The sequence below is a fragment of the Camelus ferus genome, chromosome 25 (assembly GCF_009834535.1).
Source record: "Camelus ferus isolate YT-003-E chromosome 25, BCGSAC_Cfer_1.0, whole genome shotgun sequence".
Taxonomy (NCBI): Eukaryota; Metazoa; Chordata; class Mammalia; order Artiodactyla; family Camelidae; genus Camelus; species Camelus ferus.
Genome location: NC_045720.1, coordinates 30,267,901 through 30,291,477, shown reverse-complemented (window position 1 = coordinate 30,291,477; position 23,577 = coordinate 30,267,901). Strand labels below are relative to the sequence as shown.

General features: G+C 39.0%; 1 protein-coding gene across 3 annotated transcripts; it reads right to left on the bottom strand.

Moving 5' to 3' along the window:
- Positions 1–622: 622 nt before the first annotated feature.
- On the bottom strand, positions 623–23,577 carry ANKRD46 (ankyrin repeat domain 46). 3 transcript variants are annotated; one of them, XM_032468213.1, is made up of 6 exons: positions 23,424–23,518; positions 18,689–18,780; positions 10,851–10,951; positions 8,185–8,522; positions 6,776–6,934; positions 623–2,658 (listed from the first exon to the last, which is right to left on the bottom strand). In XM_032468213.1, the coding sequence occupies exons 4-6, from the start codon at positions 8,493–8,495 to the stop codon at positions 2,442–2,444; spliced, it is 687 nt and encodes a 228-aa protein (XP_032324104.1). In that variant the 5' UTR covers positions 8,496–8,522; positions 10,851–10,951; positions 18,689–18,780; positions 23,424–23,518; the 3' UTR covers positions 623–2,441. The 3 variants fall into 3 exon arrangements, with proteins under 3 accessions (XP_032324104.1, XP_032324103.1, XP_032324105.1); XM_032468212.1 differs by lacking the exon at positions 18,689–18,780 and having other exon boundaries at positions 23,424–23,577; XM_032468214.1 differs by lacking the exons at positions 18,689–18,780; positions 23,424–23,518 and adding an exon at positions 22,998–23,227.

Below are 23,577 nucleotides of genomic sequence, written 5' to 3'. Positions count from 1 at the left end.
TAGTCCCAAACCCTGCGTTGTCCAGTGGCCAACGGTGCATGTTTCTGAGTACAGCACGTGATGAGGAAATGGTACACAGGGAAGTGGGCAGTCAGATATGGTTAATGGTTAAGGGTAAGTATTTGTAAACAGGAGTGGAAATTTTAGTAATATATGCTGCTGAGATGGCAGCAGGCAAGGTTCTAGATGATTCCAATTGCCAGGTTCATGACAGACAGCAGGGCAGAAAGAAAGAGTAAATTTATAATTGGGGAAAGGCCTAAATGTGGAATCCCTGCTCTACCATGTCCCAGCTGTTTGACCTGGGACGAGCTACTTAACCCTCCTCATCAGTTTCTTCATCTTACAAGACCGGGAAGTGTATCGGGGGTGGGGCGAACATAAGGAAGAAATGAGATGAGGTATGCTGGGAGGTGCTTAATCATGATAGTTATGATCATTCTTAAAACCACAAGCAATTCACCCAAATTAATTTCAGAATATTTATAAGATAAGCAAATGTGAAACTTGAAATACCTATTACATCAGGTTTGAAAAAAGCTGTTTTTTTAAACAGCCAACTGGAACTCATTTTTAAAAACCCTACATTAAAAGAAAAAACAATGATACAGAAGAAAATAGATTGTGATTAAGAGATTATAAATACATTTATTGATAGTATTACTGAATACTGAATGTAGAGAATAGAATACAAAGAAATCAGCACTTAAAAGGAAACATTAATCTTTAAAAAATGCAATATATTTACATAGATGTTAACCAATTTCACACATGTTTAGAGTTATAAACATAGACAAAGCTAATTTCAAAGCTTTCAATCTGAATGTACTTTGATGAATTCTAGTGTTCTCCAGTCTAATGTCCACTGTTTTTTGCTGTATTTACACCAAGTATGATTAATTTTATTTGTATCTAACCTAAAAGCAAGACTCTGTGCGCTGATCCTGAGGCAGCCAGGTAAATCAGGAATTTCAGAACACCTCTTTGAGACAGGATAAAGCCACATGAAAGAAAACACCTCAATTCTAGATATACAAATGCAAAAGAGAAAATATTAAGCAGCAAAGAGAATCACAGAAATATCAATTCTATTCTAAACTGTAATTTCTAATTCTAGCAGCAGTTCAATTAGCAGTAGCTTAGATGACTGTGTGTGAAAAATGAAACCATTAGTTCTTTCACTACAATTTTTTGACTTAATTATCAAGTCTTCACATCCTATTTTAATAATCCAAGAATATGATTTATATACAACATAACCATTAACAAAAGAGGCCTTCAAATGTACTGCTGAAAAATGCAGTATAGTTTGGGGGCCAGATTTCAATTCACATAATACTACAATGCAGGAAGAGTTTACGACACCTAGAATAGCGTTCAGCGCTGTTAATTCAGAAATACTCCATCCACTCTTGCCATCGGAGAATTACTGACATGGATGGGATTGTTATGACAATTCTAACAGGGCCTCTAAACAAGGTTGAACTTAAAATGAAAAAATTATAAACTATGATACAATTGTGACAACACAGCTAGCTTATAGAACTGAATTTTTCACATAACAGCGCTACAGAATTACAGTGACAGGTAAACATCAGAAACATCTCCCCCTGCTAACTACTGAGTAGAAAAGGTTTTCTGACTGTATTTTTGATGACTCGGATATCTTGCAAATAAACACCAGAAGAAAGTGAAGAGTGAAAAAATGAACTTCTCAAGTTCTGTTTTCACGAATATTATAAAAAAGCAAAGCAGTTTACCAAAAAATCAAAATTATCCTAAAAACAAATAAATATGAGATCAAATCAATCATTCGTGAAGAAAATATAGCATATTTTCAAAAGTTCTGTTCGGTTTGAGACTAGACTTAAAAATATTAAAACATACCAAACAGATTCCAATAACACTGATTTGCTATTCAGGCTTTGAAAAAAACACTTCAAATTTTAAGCTGAATGTTTCATATTCCCCGGTATTCCCCAGAGAAAGTAAATACAAAGAGAAAAGTGGCTTTTGAAAAAATAGACAAACAAAAGCAAAACAAAACTAACCAAAACTAACCACGTAGGATAACCTTCTCCTTTCTGAACGTTTCACTATCGTTGAGCCTACATTAAGGTGAGGTTTGTACAGTAAGGGTTCCTAGCCCCGGCCTCCATCTTTTGTTCCACAGTCCACGTTTTATCAGAGAAGGCTGTGCAGAGGCTTTCCTAAGGAGTCAGGCTGAGTTGGAGGTAGCTTAGGACACAGTATGCTTGACTACAGTATGTAGTTAGTTCAAATAGACATGTCGTTCTCCTAAAAGGATAACAATGTGTAAAAATGCCAAAAGGAAAAATGGACAGCCCTCACTGCCTAGCACTAAGAGAAGATTCTGAGAAACTGAGAACAAACACTGGAAGCCAGGACACTGGCACTGGTTTCATCTCCCACAAGCTCCTTCAATGCACCAGTTCAGGCTGGTTTTCCACAAAGGGCAGCACCCCACTCACATAGTAGGCGATGCCAAGGGACAGCAGAGCAATGACAAAGATCAGGAGCAACACCCTCCAGAAGCCCAGATCCTCTACAAACTCCTGCCACGTGGTTCGGAAGCTGGACAGGACTCCTTCTCCTTGCTGCAGGTTGGGATTGAGCAGGGAATGGCTTTCCATGGCACTGTGAGAGAAGCAAAGAGAAAAGAAAGGGTATGAGACAACACATTTCACCTATTTCAAGAACATAAAGCAAGAGGAACTGCACTGTTCAGAAAAGACCAACCTTAAAACAACACTTACAAGAAGAAAACTGACACATGTACGCATACTCTCACCCACCTGTGTGCTGATTTGTGTATCTGCATGCATCTCCACAATGTACCTGTAACTATAAATTGCTAAATAGCAATGATTATGTTTCATGCTTTAGTATCTGGAAGGGTCAAAGTTCAGAATCCTTTTCTAATAAAAAATGTCCCAAGCAGAAGTCTTGAAGTAGGTCAAATGAGTTGTTTCCATCAGATACTAAAGCAAAACACATTTTGGTTATTTGAAATTTAGACGAATTCAAAATGTGAGAATTCATGTTGATGAAAATAAGCAAAGATGGGCAAATCTAAAAAACTGCTTTATACAGTGTGTGAATCTTAAAGTGAAAAGGGGATTTTATTCATTTAGTTCAATAATCTGACCAGTGAAGGAATTCCTTCTCGCAGCTGTCATCCTCTAATAGTGGCTGCTCCCTCTTCAGGCCGCGGTACACTTGGACAGGGCTAGCCACTAGGAATTCCTCCTGATAGCTTCCTCCCACTGGTTTTAGTTCCATCTTGTACAACAATACAGAGTAAGTTTATTTCTCTTTCACATTAAGGCTGAGTCTAGTTGAATATAAGGTAGTACAAATACTATAAAAACACTGATTCTGGTTTTCAGAACTATATAAACAAAAAATATGACCACCACAAAGAGAAAACAGCGTATCTGATGCTGGTATTCAGAAGGCTGCACTGTGATCAATTCCCAGCTCTAAGGAATCAGCATGCACAACTGTGTCACAACACGCAGGCCCAGTAACAGGGCATCACTTAGACTAAAGCCACAATGACCATAATCACAGGTACCAGCTGTCTACCGCTATTACTATCCTTCCTAAACTCCTTCTCTTCACATTCTTCCAACCATCTTGGGACAGAACAATGGAAACAGCATAAAACAATTAGAGTCTGGTTCTTCGTGCGTAACTGACAGTTTTCACTGTAACCTACAACTTTTACTTCTGAACACTGTGAGCCAGACGCCCTTCAGCCTATCCTGGCATTAGTCTTCTCTAGTCATCGGAAGGTGACTTCCTAAAGGGCCGGTCTGCTTAACATCCAAATTTTTTTATATTGAAAAATGTTTATCTTCTTAATAATAAAAGACATTTTCTAGTTTTATTTTTAATTTTTTTTATTTTTTATTGAAGTATAGTTGACTTATAGTGTTGAGTTATGAGAAGACATTTTCCATGGTTATCTACAAGAGTATGAAAATTTAAGAAATCTCAAGGAAGTTCAAAATAAGATTGGAACTCTGAGAAGTTTAGGAGAGGTTAATTTTGACTTACCTGAAATTTACTGACTATGTCTGAATCGACATGCTCTCATACGTAAAGGTGTTAGATACAGGTATCTCCCACTTTTTCAAAGTTCGCTTTATGCCACCTCACTTTTAAGAAACATCTGCGATACTACCTGTATTCGCTAACTGAAAAAAATCCCAAGAGGAATTTAGCTTTTATACGAAAAAAGGCAAAAATCAAAAATATTGTTCAATGTTTGTTTTGCAGCGAGAGTGGCACCGCCGAGCTGCTTCCCCAGAACTACACTCCTCATCTCAGCACCCAGCTGCCAAAGCTCTGAACTGTGTCTGTGAGCCTCTGTGCCTTATCCTCATTTCTTCTGTGCATCCGTTAGTGAGATGACTCCTAAGAGAACTGCTTCTTTGCTTGATGCCACCTTGACTCAGGAAAGGTTTCCTAGAACACTCTACTTTTGCATAGTAAAGGGTGAAAGCGGTGGGAATCTACAAAATGAGAATTCAGTCGCGCAATCTCTAGGCACTAGTGAAGTTCTGCTAATTAGAATTTAGCCAATGAAGTGTTTTCTACTGTCTAGGAAATACCTGATTCTAGCATGGTGGTCTGTGTGTGCATGTGTAATTATTTTTGTATATGTATCATCTATACTGTCTCTGTCATCCATACCTACAAAGTGAAGAAGAACTAAATTAAACCTAGGATATATGGGGGTGTGGGGAAATATTTTTCATCAACTAAATGATTTAAAGGCCTGTAAGAAGTTATGCTATTTTTCAGGGAACCCTAAAGGAAATGGAAAATACTTGGTACATTCAAAATCTTGCTTTTATCTCTTGCTCTAGAAAAGACGAATCATCACACAGCTGTGCCACAATGCCATGTACTAGCCAATCCTTTTAAGCTTTTCCCCCCACTTTTTCTTCTTGATATAATTCACGTACCATAAAATTCATCTTTTTAAAGTACATGATTCAGTGGCGTTTAGTCTGTTCACCAAGTTGTACAACCATCTCCACTATATAACCTGAGAACATTTCTATAATAAACTCTGTACCCTTCAGCAGCCACTTCCTACCGCCCCTGCCCTGCTCCTGGCAACCACTAATCTACTTTCTGTTTGCTGATTATGGACATTTCCTATAAATGGAATAGTATGATACGTGGCCTTCTGTGCCTGGCTTCTCTCACGGGGCACATTTTCAAAGCTCATCCATGTTGCAGCACATGTCAGCATTTCATTCTTTTTTTTACGGCGGAATAATGTTTCACTGAATGGATAGGTGACATTTTGTTTATCCGTTTATCGGTGATGAATTTCTGGGTGGTTTCCACCTCTTGGCTATGAAAATAATGCTTCTATGAACATCCACGTACAAGTTTTTGTGTGAACACATGTTTTCAATTTTCCTGGGCATATACCTAAACGTGGAGTCGTTGTGGTAAGTCTGTGTAACTTTCTGAGGAGCTGCCAGACTGTTTTCCACAGCAGCTACGCTACTTTACGTCCAGCAAAGATTGAGGGTTTGAATTTTTCCTTGCCGGTAGTAGTTGCTATTGTCCATCTGTTTGATTACAGCCATCCTATTGCGTAGGAAGTGGTATTTCACTGTGGTTTTAATGTGCATTTTCCTAAAGACCAACGATGCTGCCCTTTAAGTGTTTTACTTTACGCTTCACCCACCGCCTCCCTACCATGGCACTGGAGGGCAGGAGTCAGTCCGGACAACCAGGTTTTAAAGAGCTGTCTTCACACTATGCTGTGACTAATATGCATACACATGCTGAACTGCAGTGGCAGGTACGTGAAAGAAGAATAAATGTCATACTGCGCTGCTCAAGTGACTAATCACTTCTTAGTTAATAAGTAATCACAATTGATGCAACAAAGTTAAAAGTGTATTTCGAATAAAGAGGTGCCAAGAGATTGGCTATTAATAAAAAACACCAAGCAAAAATGCATTCTTGGACATTTTTCACGGTAAAGAAGCTTAAGGTAGTTATGAAAATAATCTTTAAGTCCTTTTGGAAGAACATGATCTTTAACAAATAATAGGTAACTCAATGCTACTGAATTGCTGATGGCATTCTGACCGCCAGTCTGCAGCAGACAGGAGAGAGAAGGGCCTGCCCGTGCACCTTGGACTTCTCCCTTGTTTCATGTGCTTGCCTGCTTTCAGTGGTGACTCGCGAGGCGCACGCACGGGAGCCCCCGTTTCACCTGTTCCAGGTCACGGGGAAGTCGCCTCATGTCCACGTCACTGGCGGGTGTGTGACATCTTGTCTTACACTCTCTGCTCCTGTTTTACTGTCCTCAGCACTTTAATTCCCTACCCTTGAAACTCCCTTTTCGGTCTCTTCTAATACTGTCCAAGTTCTTGGCCTTCCTTCTCTCTCCTCCCTTTCTGAAATTCCTTTCTTTTTGTGACCCGTATCTGAATTCTCAAACTCCTGCTTCCTTCCCTCCTATTCAGCCTTTCCCCGCCTGTACAGCAGGCTTCCCTGCACACTGGCTAACAGAACATAATGTGCACGTGGGCACATAGGACTTACTGTTAATAGCTTTTCAATTGTAATCTGGAGCCAGAAGGACAAAATAAAGTTCAAAGAAAGAATCAAAGCTCTTTACTTGAAAGCAAATAAATATAAAGCTCACAAAAAGCTATCATAAAAGATTCACTTAAAGTGACTCGCCCCTTAAGAAAAATGGTATCTTAAGTACCTTTCACTTTCAGCTGTCTGCATGGTCTCCAGTTTTGAGTGAGTTCCTCTGTTAAATCCTTTTACCTCCTGTTCTTCCAAAGATTCCAGCAATCGGATGACATCTTTATTCACTCCTCTGCGCTTTGCCAGCACTAAGGGTGTAGCACCTTGATGATTGCTAAAAAATTTCATAAAAATAAAGAGGTCATCATAGCAGTTTTATTACCCTGTTAGTAGCCATTTGTGTAGATCTCAGTGAGGAAGGCATGGGCCCCATTAACTCAAATCCCAGAGCAGAACCAATGGTTGAGCCAGAACCTGAATTTTGAGTTAACCAATTTATTTTTTCCTTTTAGGGAAAAAAGGGACAAAAAAAAAAATATATATATATATATATGTAGGCATAAGAGTAGATAAATGAGAATAAATAAAAAGAGAACATCTTCCTAGAAATTAACTGGAAAATTCTACATTCTAGATTCATTCTTGTCTGACATTTATATTTTATGGGAAGAGTATATATATTTTAAAAATACGTAAGAATTAAAACAAAACTCAAGCAATCAAATAAGCTGCTTTGGTTCACCGAGCTATTCCACAACAGGAGACAGCCCAAGTAACACTGAATCCTCTAGTCAATGCCCACCACATTTTGTCCTATAGTAGCAAAACCATTTACTGTCTTATTCAGATTTAGGGACATTATAGTACCAATACATTAGGGCAACATGTAACTGTAGCTTAAAGGTCAAGGTTGCTTTTAAAAGTGGTCTGATACCTTTCCCACTCAAGAGACAAGGTATCACTAAAACAAACAAACAAACAAACAAACAAAACCAAAACCAAAACCAAAAACCTACTTCCTCAAATTGTTCAGTATAAAAAGGACTCAGCCCCAGAGATAAGGAGGCTGGCATGGTATGTTACATGACAGAAGTCAAACAAGCTCTGGATCAGGTGGAACGAGGTTCAGACTCCAGCTGTGTGACCTCTGTTACACCATTTAAGCCAGAATTCTTGTCTCAACCATCATCTATAAAATGAAGATAACACCTACCTCAAGAGCTGTTCACTCTGAGGATTAAATGAGCTAACACAGTAAGTGCAATGCCCAGACCATAATCGATTTTCAACAAATCTGAGTTCTTCTCTTCCTTTTCCCTTGTCTAACAATACACAATTAATGAGGAGCAGAACCTAGCCACTATTTTCATAGAAAAACTTACCACTGCTTCTGCATAAATCTAGAAGTCAGCCTCTTGCTACATCACTCCCCTAACAAGATGACACTGTCCTCAATACCTTTCTGAACTTGTCACTACACCTGATCAACGAGGAGACAAAATCAGTAGACTTCCAAGATTAGACCACTGGTTGAGAGACTAACGGGAAGAAATGACTAGACTTCAAAAACCACGGAGAACTTACCAGATATCAATTTTGAGTCCATTAGAAACTAAGAATTGAATAGTATCCACGTGGCCACAGAGGTGAAGGGCTGTGTTTCCCTGGTAGTCTGTGGCCAGGAGGTCAGCACCGAATTTATGTAACAACTGGCAGATGTCCACGTTGCCTCGGGCTGCTGCGAGGTGAAGGCCTGTTCTGCCCCTGCCGTCACGAATATTTGGGTCAAAGCCACTTTCCAAAAGCCGCTTGGAGTAGTTAAAGTCTCCATCAATGCAGGCTTGCAGCAGGGGCACGTTAGTCTGAGAGGAATCATTTACAAAAACGTAGGACATTGCTGGAATGTGGTGGAGGGAATATGCCTGTAATGAAATACGAGGTGAGTGGGATTTGCTGCAGCCAAACTAAATCAAGACAATGAAGTCACTCAGAAAAGCACTATTTCTTTTCCTTCTTGGCCTCCTGCCGCTAATAAATCATCTCACCAAACAGAAACAACAGCAGAGTTATCAAGTATATTTTATTTTCCATTAACGTGTCTCTTTAAGTTAAGCAAGATACAAGCAATTTGATTTAAGTTTACTGCTCTGTCAGAAGACACAGACAACATATTCCTTAAACTTCAAATAACTACCTACATGCACACACACACACACACAAATGTTACTACTGGTAGAGATTCTTACTAAAAACCAAGTAATTCTCTTTCATATATTTGCTTCTTACTGTATTTGAGATATTCTATTTGGTAAACAGAATTTTCTGCTCAAAAGTTAACTAAATCAGCTTTAAAAAATAAATAGCTTAATTCACACTCAACAAGGACCTGCTAAATGCTGTGTGTATAGTACAAACTTCAAATTTTAATTGAAATAGAAAAGCCAAGGAAAGTAAAAAACTAAATTTAAAAACTGGAAATATCATAAAATTGATCCAGATTGTCCATCGTTTTACGGCGCTGATCCTATTCTGCTCCGTCCTGTGGTTATCTAAATATCTGATTTCGCTAAACTCCCACGGTCTGAAGACGGAGCGGTGAGGAGAAACAGGTCTCTGGGAATTCGGAGGTGGGACCAAGGCAGCAGTCCTTGCTGTGTCCACTCTAATATTCCACCCATCTGAGCAGCCCAGGTTCACCAGTCGGTCTGTCCACGCCTCTTTCACTGCTGCTTCTCTGTCCCAGCAGTCTCCCGGTCTCTCAGTGTGCGCGAGCGTGTGTGTGTGCGCGCGCGCGTGCGTGTCTCCACCCCACCCCCAACTTCCCTTTCCTTGGTTCACTTAAGAAAAAGTTAAAGCCTGATAAAAGAAACTTTCCTAAGAAGTTAAAGAGAAAGCAAACCAAAACAAGAAAATACAAAGGCAGAGACTTCTGTGCTTGTGAAGATGGCTCCCTTTACCTAAGGTTACAAAAGTCACAGATGAGCTTGGCCTGTAATTTATCAGGCGAAGTCCTTCCTTCTGGAACACAGATGGAACTGGATGCTAGATCAATCTATTGTGCCTAACCTCAAGGGAATTCAGGAAAGCCTGGCTCTGGAGTTTGGTAAGATTCTTTGTCCCTACTCCACTCTGCCTGGTTTCCAGCAGAGACACAGTCCCTCTAGCCCTGGGCCACCTTACACTAAGCTCTGTTGCTGCCCTGGGCCCACCACGCGAGGCGGAGACATTAATACTGACTGAGAGCCTGTTCTGAGCCAGGCACTGCACTAAGGGGTCTTAATAAATTTCGTTTAACCTTCGTAACAAATCCATGGTAAAATTTATTACATCTGAATTTTAGTAAGGAGTCAATGAAGGATTTTAAGCCAAGGAAATGGCATGGTCTTAGTATATCAGTCCTTCAGAAAGATCACTTTGTTTGAGATATAAAGAGGTTAGACTGGAGGGGGTCAAGACTGGAGGCAGGGAGATCAATCAATAAGCCGTTGTAGAAATCCAGGCAAGAAATGACAACAGCCGGACCTGAGACAGTGGTGGAGAGAAGACGGCATACTGGAGAGGGACATACTAAATAGAATTAACATAACTTATTGACCTGCTGGATATAAAGAGTGAGAAGGAGTCATTAAGGATAATTCTAAATAAGGAGAAAATCTGCTTATGATTAAGAATTACAGAGATCAAGTTAAGATAAACTTCAGATTATGGTACCATATAATGCTTCTTAAGAAATTAATCCAATGGGAAGATATTACTCAAAAAAAATGTCAAGAGTTCTCTTTTGAGGGTAATCTCCCTATTTTCCCCTACAGTACTCACTGGATTGGATCATAAAAAAGACAAAGGTATCACAAACTTTTTAAAAATTAAAATACAACCTATCATGTGCTTTTCAAGAGGCAATGTGCTTTGGTCAAATTCTCTCAGAATAGATAATAAAAAACAATCTACTTGGTGTTTTTGGTTCAAACACAGTAAGAATTCTTGTGGTTTGCAGACTGGGATTCTTTTGAATGTTGGCTCAGTAAAATGGACAAGCCTTTCTTGTCTATTTTTAAGTGAGAGAAAGTGTGGTGTATTTTGTGAGTTTCTTTGTGTCTTTGCAAAACTACTAACCTCCAAATTTATTAGGCCCAATGATAGATAACATTTTTCATCTTGATCGCAGAACTGATTCTGCCCAAAAGCAAGGCCACAGTTCACTGAAGCTTTCACGTATTTTGAAGAAGTCCACAGCAGAAAATACTAACCTGGGCCTTAGGATTGGATCTTTCTTTCAGTGGTCACACGGCAGTTTCTCTGAATTCTTAAGAAGGTTTAACAAAATATCCAGAAGTGTGCTGGCAAGGATCTACAGGAAACAGAAAATTCAATTATAACAAAGAAGTGGCGTGAAAAAGGACTTGCTGTTCTACTAAATACAGACAAGCTAGACGGGCCTGTAGATACTTTCCAAAAAATCTCTGGGTAAGGCATCAACTTATGAGGCCAATAAAGTCACCGACGAGTAACAGAGTGGTGAAAAGGAAGAAGAGACGGGCTTAATAAGGAGGAGCTCTGTTGCCCACAAACAAGCAAGCACGCTCAGAAAGAGGAAAGAGTCAGATAATGTGCCATCAGCAGAGGACAGACTGGGCTCCAAAAATTCACTCTACGTCAGCAGAAATGGAATGCATATTTTCACGTTATAAATGGTGGCTACATCTCAGGTTAGCCCACTAAAGCACTTTTAGAAATAAAAAGCTGTCTGCATTGGGGAAAAAAGTTAAAAAACCAATACTTGTGTTTAAACCAAACAGGTACATTTAAGAAAAAAAATATTTCTAATCTGTCTTAAATGCTGGTACTTTACCCTCCTCCTGAGATTGTCCCCCACTGTTTCTTTTCAGTGCAGAAGAGATGCTGGCTCAGATCTACCTGCAGTCTTCTGCACAGCCCTTCCTGACCCAGCTCCTCCTGCACCGTGGCGCTGCCTGCCCTCCCTCTCTGGGCCCTGAGAGACATTTCCAGAGTCCCTGGCTTGTCCCACTGCACTCTTCTCTTGAGGGAACGTGGAAGAGAGGGGGTCATGGACAGGTAGTATGAACCACAAAAAAATCAATGGTAATTTGTTAGGCAAACATTTACTGTGTGCCTAAAATGTGCCAGGTACCACACTCACTGGTAAATTTAGGACATAAAGTCTAAATCCCAAATTTATAGTTCCAGCTGAAATTCATGACTTTTACTGGTCATTCATGCTATTACCAAATCCCTTTAAATAAACTTATATAGGGAAGTAATTAATGGTATTTTATGAAGCTCCACCTAATGTACCTACGTCAGGCTGTATCTTACAGGCTAGCAGTGCTAGGCTGGAAGCGAAGATGAGGCTGACAAACTGTACGTGAGCACCAGTCCCACAACAGCTGAAAGAACACCATGATGACACGACAATATGCACAATGCCCACCTCCCTGACTGTGCCCTAGTTCTCTGTGGTTCTGCAACACCAACTCAGACAAACTTCCTATCCCTGAGCCACTTAATTTCTTTAAACACATAATCTGTGTTCACCAAAAAAGCCTACAACTTTCTTTCCTTGTCCTGACCACTGGAGCTGAGTCTTCATGCCTGAAGCCTGTCTCTAACATATTAATATATGATCTGGCTTTTTCATTGTCAAGACGGTACAGGGGTTATTCTGAAGATAGCAGAATTTACATTATGAAAAAGACAAGTGCTGCTTTTTGTTTGGGGATAAAATTATAGATTATATACTTATGCCCCCACCAAGAAATCCTAATATTTCCTTAAATCCACAAGAAAGACCATTTTTCTCTGATATGACAGGCCCCATTAAGAAAACAACTTGATCAAATTACAGATTTATTTACATGATTTCAAACTTAGTATTATATAATGCATTAGGCCTAATTATTAGAAACCTGCCAAGAAACTGTCCAAAACCCCAATTAAATCATTAGAAATCTGTTACTGGCTTCCCCAAGAAGTTATAGAAGTGAATAAAATTCAGGACACATTAACCATTGTCCAAAGAGGGGAGAGGACTAAAGACTTTTTAAACTTTGTTGAGATAACTAGATTCAAATTCAGTTGTCAGAAATAATACAGAGAGGTCCTGTGTACTTTTTACTTAGTCTCCCCTGATGGTATCATCAGTGACACTGACGCTGAATCAGTCAAGATACGGATCACTTCCAGCCCCACGAGGATCTCTTCTATTGCCCTCTTACAGCCACATCTACTTCCCTTCTGCCCCCACCCCTCCTCATCCCCTGGAAATGGAAGACTACTGTCTTCCATGTCTATAGTTCTGTCATTTCAAGAATGTTACATGGATGGAGCCATAGAGTATGTAACTGTTGCAATTTTTTTTCACTCAACATAATTATCTGGAGATTCATTCAGGTTGCCATCTGTATCAACAATTTGTTTCTTTTTCACTACTGAGAAGCATTTCATGGAATGGATATACCACAGTTTAACTGTCTATCTACTAAAGGACATCTGGTTATCTCCAGGTTTTGGATGTTACGTTAAAGCTTCTAAAACATTCAGGTACATATTTTTACATAATGTAAATCTCCATTTTCTCTAGGATAAACAGCTAGAAGTGCAATTTCTGGGTCATATGGAAGCCTAAAGATTTTGATGGAAAGACTATTGAGTCTGAAAGTGCCCATCTTCCCCATGGGAAAAAGAGAGTAAAAGAGAAAAAGCCAGATCTTTGAGGTCATTTCTCTGGGTGCTAAGAGAGTGAGAAATCATTTATGGATGAGTCTGTAGGACCAAGATTTGGAAGGGCTCAGGTGGAAGCCCTGGCACTTACCAAAGGGAATGTATCGTATGAGCCACTGCACAAGTATAGTTAGAGGCACGCATGTGACAGCTCTCGAGGTGCACAGGAGGCTGAGTCTGTCACCCTGTGAACACATGTGAGCACACTGGAGCTGCTTTAGAGGTGGGGAGAGCAGGACGGAGAGATGCGCTAGTCTGACTCTCCCGACAGAGGTGACTTTGGGAGTGTACAGTTCTCTGAAGGCCGTTTTTCTACTGTCAGATGTTCAGAGAGCGTGGCTACTCCACCCAGAATGTATCCAGAGCTGGGATGCCTGGGACTGAACCCCACTTCAGCTCCTCACCAGCTCTAAGACTTAAGCACCATAAAATGACAGATACTACGCAGGAGACCAGTGCTCTCCTGCACCTGAGCTCGTACTCAGCAGCGTTCTGTAAGCCCCTGGAAACGTAGCGGTTTCTAACAAACGAGTGACCTCTAGTGGGGGGTAAAGGAAAGAAAGAGAACTGGTTCCTGGCAGAGGAAAAACCGTAAGAACAGTCAATAGTGGGGACAGTCAAACCCCAGAAAGTCCTCCGGTTGTTTACCAAGGCCTGGTTCTGGTTCCTAAGGGACATAGTGTCCATAAGGGCCAGTTGACTGGCTCAGAGGCCGACTCCCTGGGACTGTTCAAAGCAGGACTCTGAGGGTCAGGTCTTAGAGGGCTGGCACAGCGTAGCGTTTAAAACTCTAACTCCATGCTCTGTGGCACTGCCCAGGAAACTGCATGGGGATGGAGTCACTCATCCTCTGGGACAAGGCAGTCACCTAGATCCCAGTAACAAGAGCTCCTAATGCCAAATAGTGCTTGTCTCAACCCACGTACCAAAACAAGGAGGTTTTGGTGAAAGCTTGTGAGCCACCGACTTGATAGAAATACATTTTCTTATTAAAACATTTTTTTACATTTTATATATTTTTTTATATTTATCTTAGGTCAATCTATACAACTTTAAGAAAGTATTCTTGATGGTTAAGAACTAATGGAGAAGACATGTCTATTTTAACATACACTTACTATACCATCACTTTAATTGGTCTTCTGTGTCCAGTATCACCAGCCATACATAATGTATTGATTTATTTTTCATTTTGAAAGGTCCCTAGGAAAGGCAAGACTAAGTGCTACATTCTTGGTTCAGATGGACTGACAGCCTTATGCCTATATAGCAACTTTGATCAGAGATCAAAGCACCAGACACTTCAAGGAAATTCAACGACAAAATAGCATAGCTGGAAAGACACACCAGCAGATCTTACTCCCTGCATCTTCTAATGTCAAAGGAAAGAACTAAAACTGAGAGTGACACACAGTAAATGGAGTCCCCAAATTTGGATTCGCTACAGCTCACTTGTTTTATTCTTGCCCTTTAAAAAGGATACTTGCTTTTAAAATATAAAATAACCTCAAAGAACCAAAAAATAAAAACGCCCAATGAATTCATTAAATCCTAACTGCTTGCACTTTAGAATTATTATTCTTAAAACCTAAGCAGTGTGCAGATCCACAGATACTAGGCATGGGGAAAAAAACAAGCCATATTTGAGAGTAAGTAAAAATTTTAACAATTTAAACTTTTCCCCATATATTGGTATGTTTCTTCAGTCTGCTTATCTTTAGCAGCTTTATTTCTCAGTGTTCTTACTGAATTCTTTAGCACATTAAAAAAGAATCTGTCCTATATTTTCCCAATTATCACACAGAGTGGAATTTGTTGACATTTTAGACCAATCAAAACGCAAATAGTCTAAGAGAAGTTTAAAATAATATTTTTGATCAAAATTCAACTATCACAATGGGTTATTAGGCAATGTATTTAAAAGATGTGATACAGATGGATCTGACTACAATGTAATAAGGTTATAGAACCAGTTTCATTTCTTTATTGGCAAATAGTTTAACTGTGACAGCAATCGTGATGCAACACTTGCTTTTGCTCACTATAAAACTTCCAAGATTCCAGTTTATAGTTCATCTTAAACTGCGATGAATTTAGGGTCCATATTTATCTGTTTTTTTGGAGTCTGTGTTGAAGGGCCTGAGATTCACATAGATCTTATGGCTAGAGTTCCAAATTTTAACCTTTGAGGTATCTACCAAAACAAAGGCAAAGCATATGTGAATATTTACTTTGAGTTCTTAAAAAAGGAAAAGGGCAGCCCCCTTTCTGAAAGCCTGGTAGTGAGTAAATAAAAAAGGAATTGAGAATATTACCCTTTTAGGCTATTGCAGTACCATGACAAATATTTTAAAGAGGAGGTTTATAAATAGAACCTTCTGAATTTTACTTCTAAGGCTCAAAAATAATTAACAGAAGTTCAAAAAGAGTAAATTTTAGATAGACCTGGACTCACCACAGATACATTTTTACTTTATGTTTAAATTTGTGGAGAATACACATTTTATGGTATTTCCAAGTCAAATTTAACTCTAAAATGTTTTAATTTTGTGATTTCTTCAATGCCAAGCTGTCAATTACTTCATAATTAAAACATTATTAATGCAGTAAAGCTGTGAATTACAGAGCTACTTTAATAAAGGCTAGTTCATTGTGCTTAAGTTCATATAATAATTAAAAGTAGGCTAATCAGGTATTACTTAGGTGGTGTTCTTAGGGAACAAAGGATTTACTTATGTTTGTAAATGGTTATTATGTTATGTTTATTATTTATAATGAAAAAGAAAAAATGATTTGTATTTTTGCTATTACACTGCAAACAACTGCTTAGCAACATGTTTTAACATTTATTAAGTTATACTCCAGGCATTATTTAAGTGTTTTTCCTGTAATAACTAATTTAAACCTCATGGGAAAAAAACCTAAATGGGAAGTACTATCATTATTCTCATTTTCTGGGTGAAAAAAACTAAGTCACTAAGTTTGTTTTCTTAAGATTCTTTTTATATAATGAATTAATTTAGCAAATCTTTTCATCAAAGATTACATAAAGGGAAACATTAGTCTAGTCCACACACTCTGAATTAAACTCTTGGAATCATTTTATTAAAAGTAAACTTTTTAAACTGTGGGAAAACAATAAATATCTGGAAATGTTTCTTACTTTACAGGAAGCATCAGTCTAGCTTACATATTCTGAATTAACTCTTTGCAATCACATCACACAAAGTAAACTTTTTAAAATATTAGAAACCCAAATAAAATATTTGGAAAAGTTTTCTACTTTACAGGAAGTGACTACATTCCTAGACTCACTGTTCAAGTATTTCTTACTTGTTAGGATAGTGAGAAAACATTTGCCTAAATTTTTATTTCTCCATCAGGAAATCAAAAAATCAGCAAACAAGAATTTTTGATATATATTTCCTGCAATATTTATATTATGTAACTATTTTTTTACATTATTAAAATTTAGTTATAATTCAAATTTCAGAACGATATTGGTTTAAAAATTAAAATTAATTTTTTACAAGGAGAATATTGTTTATCTTGGATATTTCATTTTACTCCAATGCTTTTCAGGATTTTCCAAAATTTTTACTGTGTAATTTTACCATGTTTAAAATTCTTAGCAAGGGACTCCCTCTCATAGACGTTTCCAACTTATAATTATATAATAGAGGCATTAAATAAGCTCTAGGAGGTCAATCTGAAGTTTTTCATACACGTGTTACTTTTGTAATAAGAGTTATTTGATTTTTTAAAAAATTACCTTTTTCCTAGCTACAGCAGTACGCTATTTACATGGCCTAATTGCGCCACCTTGTGGCCCACATGGGCTTCAAGAGCAACTTGAGCATCTAATACTGGTATAAAGCAATACCAGTAACCGCCTTTGAAGCTTCTGTTTCATTTCAGTTACCTATTACAGTGCTCATTACTTCGGAAATTGTTCAGAATTGGGATGAACTTCAATTTTCCTTAAAAAAGAAAAGTTAACTAATACAATTTTGTAAGTCAATTAGAAAGAAAGAAGAAGAAAGAGAGAGAGAGAGAGAGAGATTTACCAAGCAAATTAACAGCATAAATATAAACATGAAAAATCTAAACCTCTTTAACCTACATTATCAGACTTCATTTACACAGAATTTTTACGGTACTATGAAAATGACATTCTTACTTATTCATTTACTCGGTGTTATTTAAAAATGTAGAAATTAGAACTTTTGTAAATTATTCCTTATTTAAAAAAAATTATTCCTTATTTTCTAAATACTCCACAAAATTTAAACCAGACTTTACCTCAAATAGTTTGAAGGTACAAGATTGTTTTCTTAGGAGAAATTTAAATTTATTTCTGTGAAACTTTTACAGCTGGAAGGGCCATCCAGGATCATCTAACCTAGATATCTAACCCAATCTCCCTATTTTTCAGATAAGGATACTGAGAACCAGAGAGGCTCTAACTTTACCTGCCAACCCTTACCTCCATGGTTCTAGATAAATATAAATATTTTATTTAATCACTTTCAATCTTTACAATGCAACAGATGGCTGGACTGCACCCGCTTTGGAAAAAGCATGTAAGATCACGAAGAAAAAAAGATATATGTGTGTATATATATATATATATATACACACACACATACACACACACAAATACAAAGATCATGGAAAGAGTTTATGTCCCCAGAAAAGATGGTGTAAATCTGGTATATACTTGCAAATTATTTTGTACATGGCATTAATTTACTGAGGGCAGAAACAAGAACCTAAACTCATGTCCTCAGACAAAAAGACAGCATACTTCAAAATAAATCCTGGTTCTCAACTTCTTTGTGCATGTATTTTGTCTTTAAATGTATAGTTCGTAGCACCTCTATGTTAATTTTAGCCTAACGTAAGAACAAAGATAAGTGGCAAATGAACACACTCCACGCAAGCACTTTTATGAGCCCTGAAATGTATTATGTAAAATGGACAAACTTCACTGGGTGTTGGTTTTGGAGGTTAACAATACATTATCATCAGCAGCAGTAGTATTTTATTTCCACCAGTCACTGATAAAATAATCCAAGCCAAGTTGCTACAGAGCTGAAGATGGAAGTAAACTTATTTACTGTGGAGATGACTACAGTGCTTTCAAATAACTTATATATGAAAAATTTACAACTCACCTGCATTAAAGAGTTGTACATACTTGCAGACTCCAATCCCTCTCCCCCTTTTCTCTCTTTAAATCACACCGATCAGTTTTCTCCCCCATTCTTCTGAAAGTGCTCTTGCCCAGTCACCAGTGATCTTCACACTGCCAAGTCCAATGGTCATTTCACAGTCCTCATCTTACCTGACTTATCAGATGAGCAGGAGGAGAAGCTGGTCACTTTCTCCTTCTTGAAACACTCTCTGCACTTGACTTCCAGCACTTCACCCTCCTGCCTGCAAAGGTTTCTCCTCTCAGTCCTTTTGTCGTTCTTCATTTCTCCAGCCTCTCAACATGGAAAGTGCTAGCGCATTCAATTTCATGGCTTTAAATACAATCTATATGCTAGCGACTCTCAAATTTCTATTTTGAGCTGGAACTGGTTCATTGAACTCCAGTCTCAAATAATCCCACCTCAACAGGCATCTCAAACCTGATGTGTCTACAACTCAACTCTTGATTCCCGCTCCACCCTCCTTCCCATCTCTCTCCACCCTCAAGTCTCCCCCATATCAGTAAAGGGCAACTCCATCCTTCCAATAGCTCAGACCAAAGGCCTTGAGGTCATTCTTCATGTTCAAATATTTGTATTTATAGTGATTAAAAAAAACTTATCGTTTTTTCTGTCGAGCGAAGTGTTTAAGTCTTCAAGTTTGTATCTTTTGTTTTGTTCTTTTTTTTCCTCTGGGAATTTTTCAGGGGTTGGCTCCACTCTCTAGTTGTCCTAATCATTTCATACATCCTTTTTAACTGTTTTCTTTTGCAGAGCTGCTTAAGTTAGGCCCTTCCATTACTGATTTGATTTTCTGTAATATTTGTTGTTCCTTACTGTTTACAATTTGGATTTTAAATTTATGTTTTTATATAAATTTAGTCTTTTTATCTTAATCTCCTTATGATACTGATTTTAAAAAAATTTTATATATTCCTAATCCACGTTTTTCTAGATTTTCTTCTATTTCTTCTAGTAAATAGTTGTCAGTGGTATACTGTTCTGTGTAGAGCTTATGAACCTCTTCTCTTACAGTGCAGAGTTCACTAACTCTGTTGACTTTTTTATTATTTATACTTTAAAAGTGAAAGAACTTTTGAGATTATCACTGTACTACTGAATTTGTCATACCAAATTTGCTCAATATTATTCTACTAAAGACTTTCTAGATTTTTTACAAAGAAAATAACTAGAGAATTGGATTTTGTGTCGGCATTCTGTAAGGGATTGTACTGTGGTGTTTGAAAAAGACTTACCTATTTAAAATATTTTTGGTATTATTAGAACTTAAGTTTACAGTTATATCTTTGTAATAAAATCCTTTTTTTCCAATCCAGTATACAGCCCTAAGAATGATCAACTTAAACTTCACATATAACAATAAAATCAGTAACAAAGGAATAGCTAGTCTCCAAATTAAATAGATGCTTGTTCCTCTTTCCTTTTCTTTCCAGCTTTATTGAAATATTATTGACAAATAAAAATTGTATATAGTATTTATGCAGCATGATTTTTTAAAGGTGTACATGTGATGATTCAATAGTACATTGTGAAATGATTACCCCCATCAAGTTAATACATCCATCACCTCACATAGTTACCTTTGTGTGTGTTTGTGTGTGATGAGAACACTTAAGATCTGCTTAGCAAATTTCAAGTATATAATACAGTATTAACTATAATCACGATGCTATACATTAGCTTTTCAGAAATTATTCATCTTATAACTGTATGTTAGTACCCTCTGACCAACATCTTCCCATCTCCCCCACCCCTCAGCTCCTGGTAACCACTGTTCTATTCTGGTCCTGAGTGGGACTTTTTTAGATTCCATGTATAAGTGAGATTATACAGTATTTATCTTCCTGTGTCTGGCTTACTTCACCTAACATGATGTCCTCCAGGTTCATCTATGCTGTCACAAAAAACAGGATTTCCTTCCTTTTTAATGGCTAAATAATATTCCATTGTGTACATGTACCACATTTTCTTTATCGTTCATCTGTGAATGGACACTTAGGTTGTTTACATATCTTGGCTATTGTGATTAATGCTACAGTGAACATGCAGCAGGTATCTCTTCCAGATAATGATTTCATTTCCTTTGGCTGTATACCCAGAAGTATAGAGCCTGAAGAAGAAGAACTTGCCTTTCTTTTTTAAGTGCTATTTAGTTTTTTGGAACTTCTCTGTTCACTGGTGTGATAGGCACTTCCTCCAAGGCAGTGTATAGAGACATTTAGATAATTTAACTTCTGATTTGCCAGTGGTTAAAACAATTCTAAGACTAAATATGTTCAACAAACAGTAGACACCCCTTTGCTAAAAAAAAAAAAAGGTAACTTTTTTGCCCCTAGTTCTTGATCAAGTGGCCATAAACACACATTTGGCAAAGAAGTGCTGGTATTTGTGTGTACTCAACAGGCTATCCAAAAAGCAGTAATTTTAACAAATTTCTGAATACAGTCAATTAAAAGGTATGTGCACATTGTTATTCAGGGATGGTACCAATCAGTCAGAAACCAGTGCAAGAGCACACATGGTTTATTTAGCTATCTTTTCCACACTGGGTCTTTAAGAGATCAGATACTCTGCTGTGTTTTACTTTTTAAAAAACGAAGTATATTAAAACTAGCCAAATAATCTCTATTTTCACTTATTACATTATGGTGTCTTTTTTCCTTTAGCCTGAGTTAAATTTTTACAAAACGTCCTGAAGTATGACATTGTCAGAGCAGTTTATCTAGACATTCCAACTCTGGTGGCAATTTTAGTCCTAGTATCAGTTTTTTCCCAGAGCCAAATGGCATTTCTTTTATTTAATTCTCTTTCTGTCACTTCCCCATTTGGGGCTATGTTTCGCCTGTTGGCTGTTTTTCTTAAAAACAAAGCAATAACTGGTATTGTCTGTAAGAGTTTTCCCTCAGTGAGCTTATTTTATCTCATTTGTTTATTCAGAGCATCCTTTCAGCTTGTTCTTCAAGTTATCTCCTTGGTGAGCTCCTAGAATTTACCCAGCCTTCAGCCTACTTCCAACCACCATGAGATTTGTTCCATTTAAGCGTGAGATTTCTTAGACCTCAATTTAACTCCTTCTCGAAGACAGTTAGATACCATTACACCCCACCCTTCCTTTGATCTTTGTCTTTTGCTGAAACATGTAACACAAGCAATTTTTTTTCCTTCTTAGAAAGCAGTGGCAGATGCATATAGCAGTAGGAATCAAGTGGTAATGACTACTTTAGGTTCTGTGTCATTTAAATATTTGGGTCTAAGTAATGGAAAACCTAACTTAAACTGTCGATAAAAAAGGGACTTTATTGATGCCTGTATTTGAAGTCCAGACTTAGTGTAAACTTCAGGTGAGGTTTAATCGCGGTTTGCCCCTGTTTCTCTGTCTGCCTTAGCCTGTGTGCGTCCCTTCTCTCTCTCTCTCTCTCTCCTCCCACCCACTGCCTCTATCTCTCTCTGTCCTTTCTGAAATATTTACTAAAATGATTAAGGCAACTTTAGCTGTCATCTTCACACCATATTTTCAGGAAAAAGGAATATATCATTCTAGCACTCCAAGTAAAGGGTCTTATTGGACTGAAATGTGTCTACCTCTAAATAAACCACTACATCGAGAGGAATGTAGTATGTTCCATAACTTAAAATAATCAGAGCTGATCCCTTCAAAACATACGGACAGTCAAGAGTAATAGTGTTGAGCACTAACAGGACAGGAAGATGTAGGACTGGTGGGCAACCAAGTTGTGCCCACGACCATGGGACTGGGCCTCCCAGGGAATGAAAAACACATGGTTTGGGATCAAAACAGTACATTAAGTTAATGTTTTAGCATATGGAAATAACTGACAGAATACAAAAAGTGGAAAACCAAAAAGATGTAGTCAGAACAGTAAATTAGTTAAACATCTCTACATAAGCACAAAGTGATGAGTGGAGCTTAGCTGTCTGGAAGTGGGCACTGGCAGCCAAGAATCTGACTCCTGCTGGGTACTGAGGATAGAAAGTGCTCCGCAGACAAAAGACTGGAGTGGGGTTATGGCTTAAAGTCAGGGCCTCGACTGGTACCTCCTAGGCTTGCTAAGAGAATTAAATAAAGGTAGTAGGTTTGAAAGCACTCAGCAAGCGACATAGAGCAAGCCCTGAAGACAGCTATTACTGCAGTTCCTTCACCACTGACATTACAGCTATTTCAGCTCGGAGCGCCTTGGTACCACTGTCCGTTTTTATACGGAGAAGAATTACTATTTAATGGTTTTTTTTTTTTTTTAACCTCGTTATGTTCTGTAGCCAACTGTGGACACTATGGAGCATTTTAAAGAATGTCTTTTTATCCAGGCAGAGGCCGGTACCGGAGGACAATTTGCTTCTTGCATTGCATGTTAGTTAAGAGGCAATGCTGTCCTTTACCCCGGGCACCCGGGGCCCGTGCCATCGGGACAGTTCACTCACGTCTCAGCTGCTTCTGCTTTCGCCTGGACTGCGGGTTCCCAACAGTCGGGGGTAGCCCACCACCGGGGCTAATGCCATCTTTTCTGGCCCGACGCCTGGACGCCGGCCGAGGGCTTCGGCCCGGACCTCCGCCCTCACGATTCCCGGCGAGCACGCCCGCCCCAGGCCGGCCCGCCGCGGCCCACAGCACGGCCTCTATGCCCCGAGCCCCGGAGCCCTCGCAGGCCCTCCCCGGCCCCGCGAGCGGCACAGCCCCGCGAGGAGGCCGCCCGGACGCGCCACGGCTGGCCTGGCTCCGGCGGGCGGCCTCGCCCCGCAGGCCCCTCGGTCAGGCCCGGGGCCGGGGCTCTGCAGTGCTTCGGGGTTGGCGGGGGAGGTGTCAGGGGCTTCCACCCCGAGGCCGCCCGCGGGACGCGGCCCAGGTACCTTCAAGTCGGCCGAGCAGCGGTAACAGCGGCAGCGCCTTCCCCGCAGCGGTGACGACGGCGGCGGCGGCGGCGGCGACAACGGCAACAGCAGGCGGAGAGGAGACGCGGGCCACTGAGACTCGCGGAGCCCCGCCTGGGCCAGAGCGGCCTCC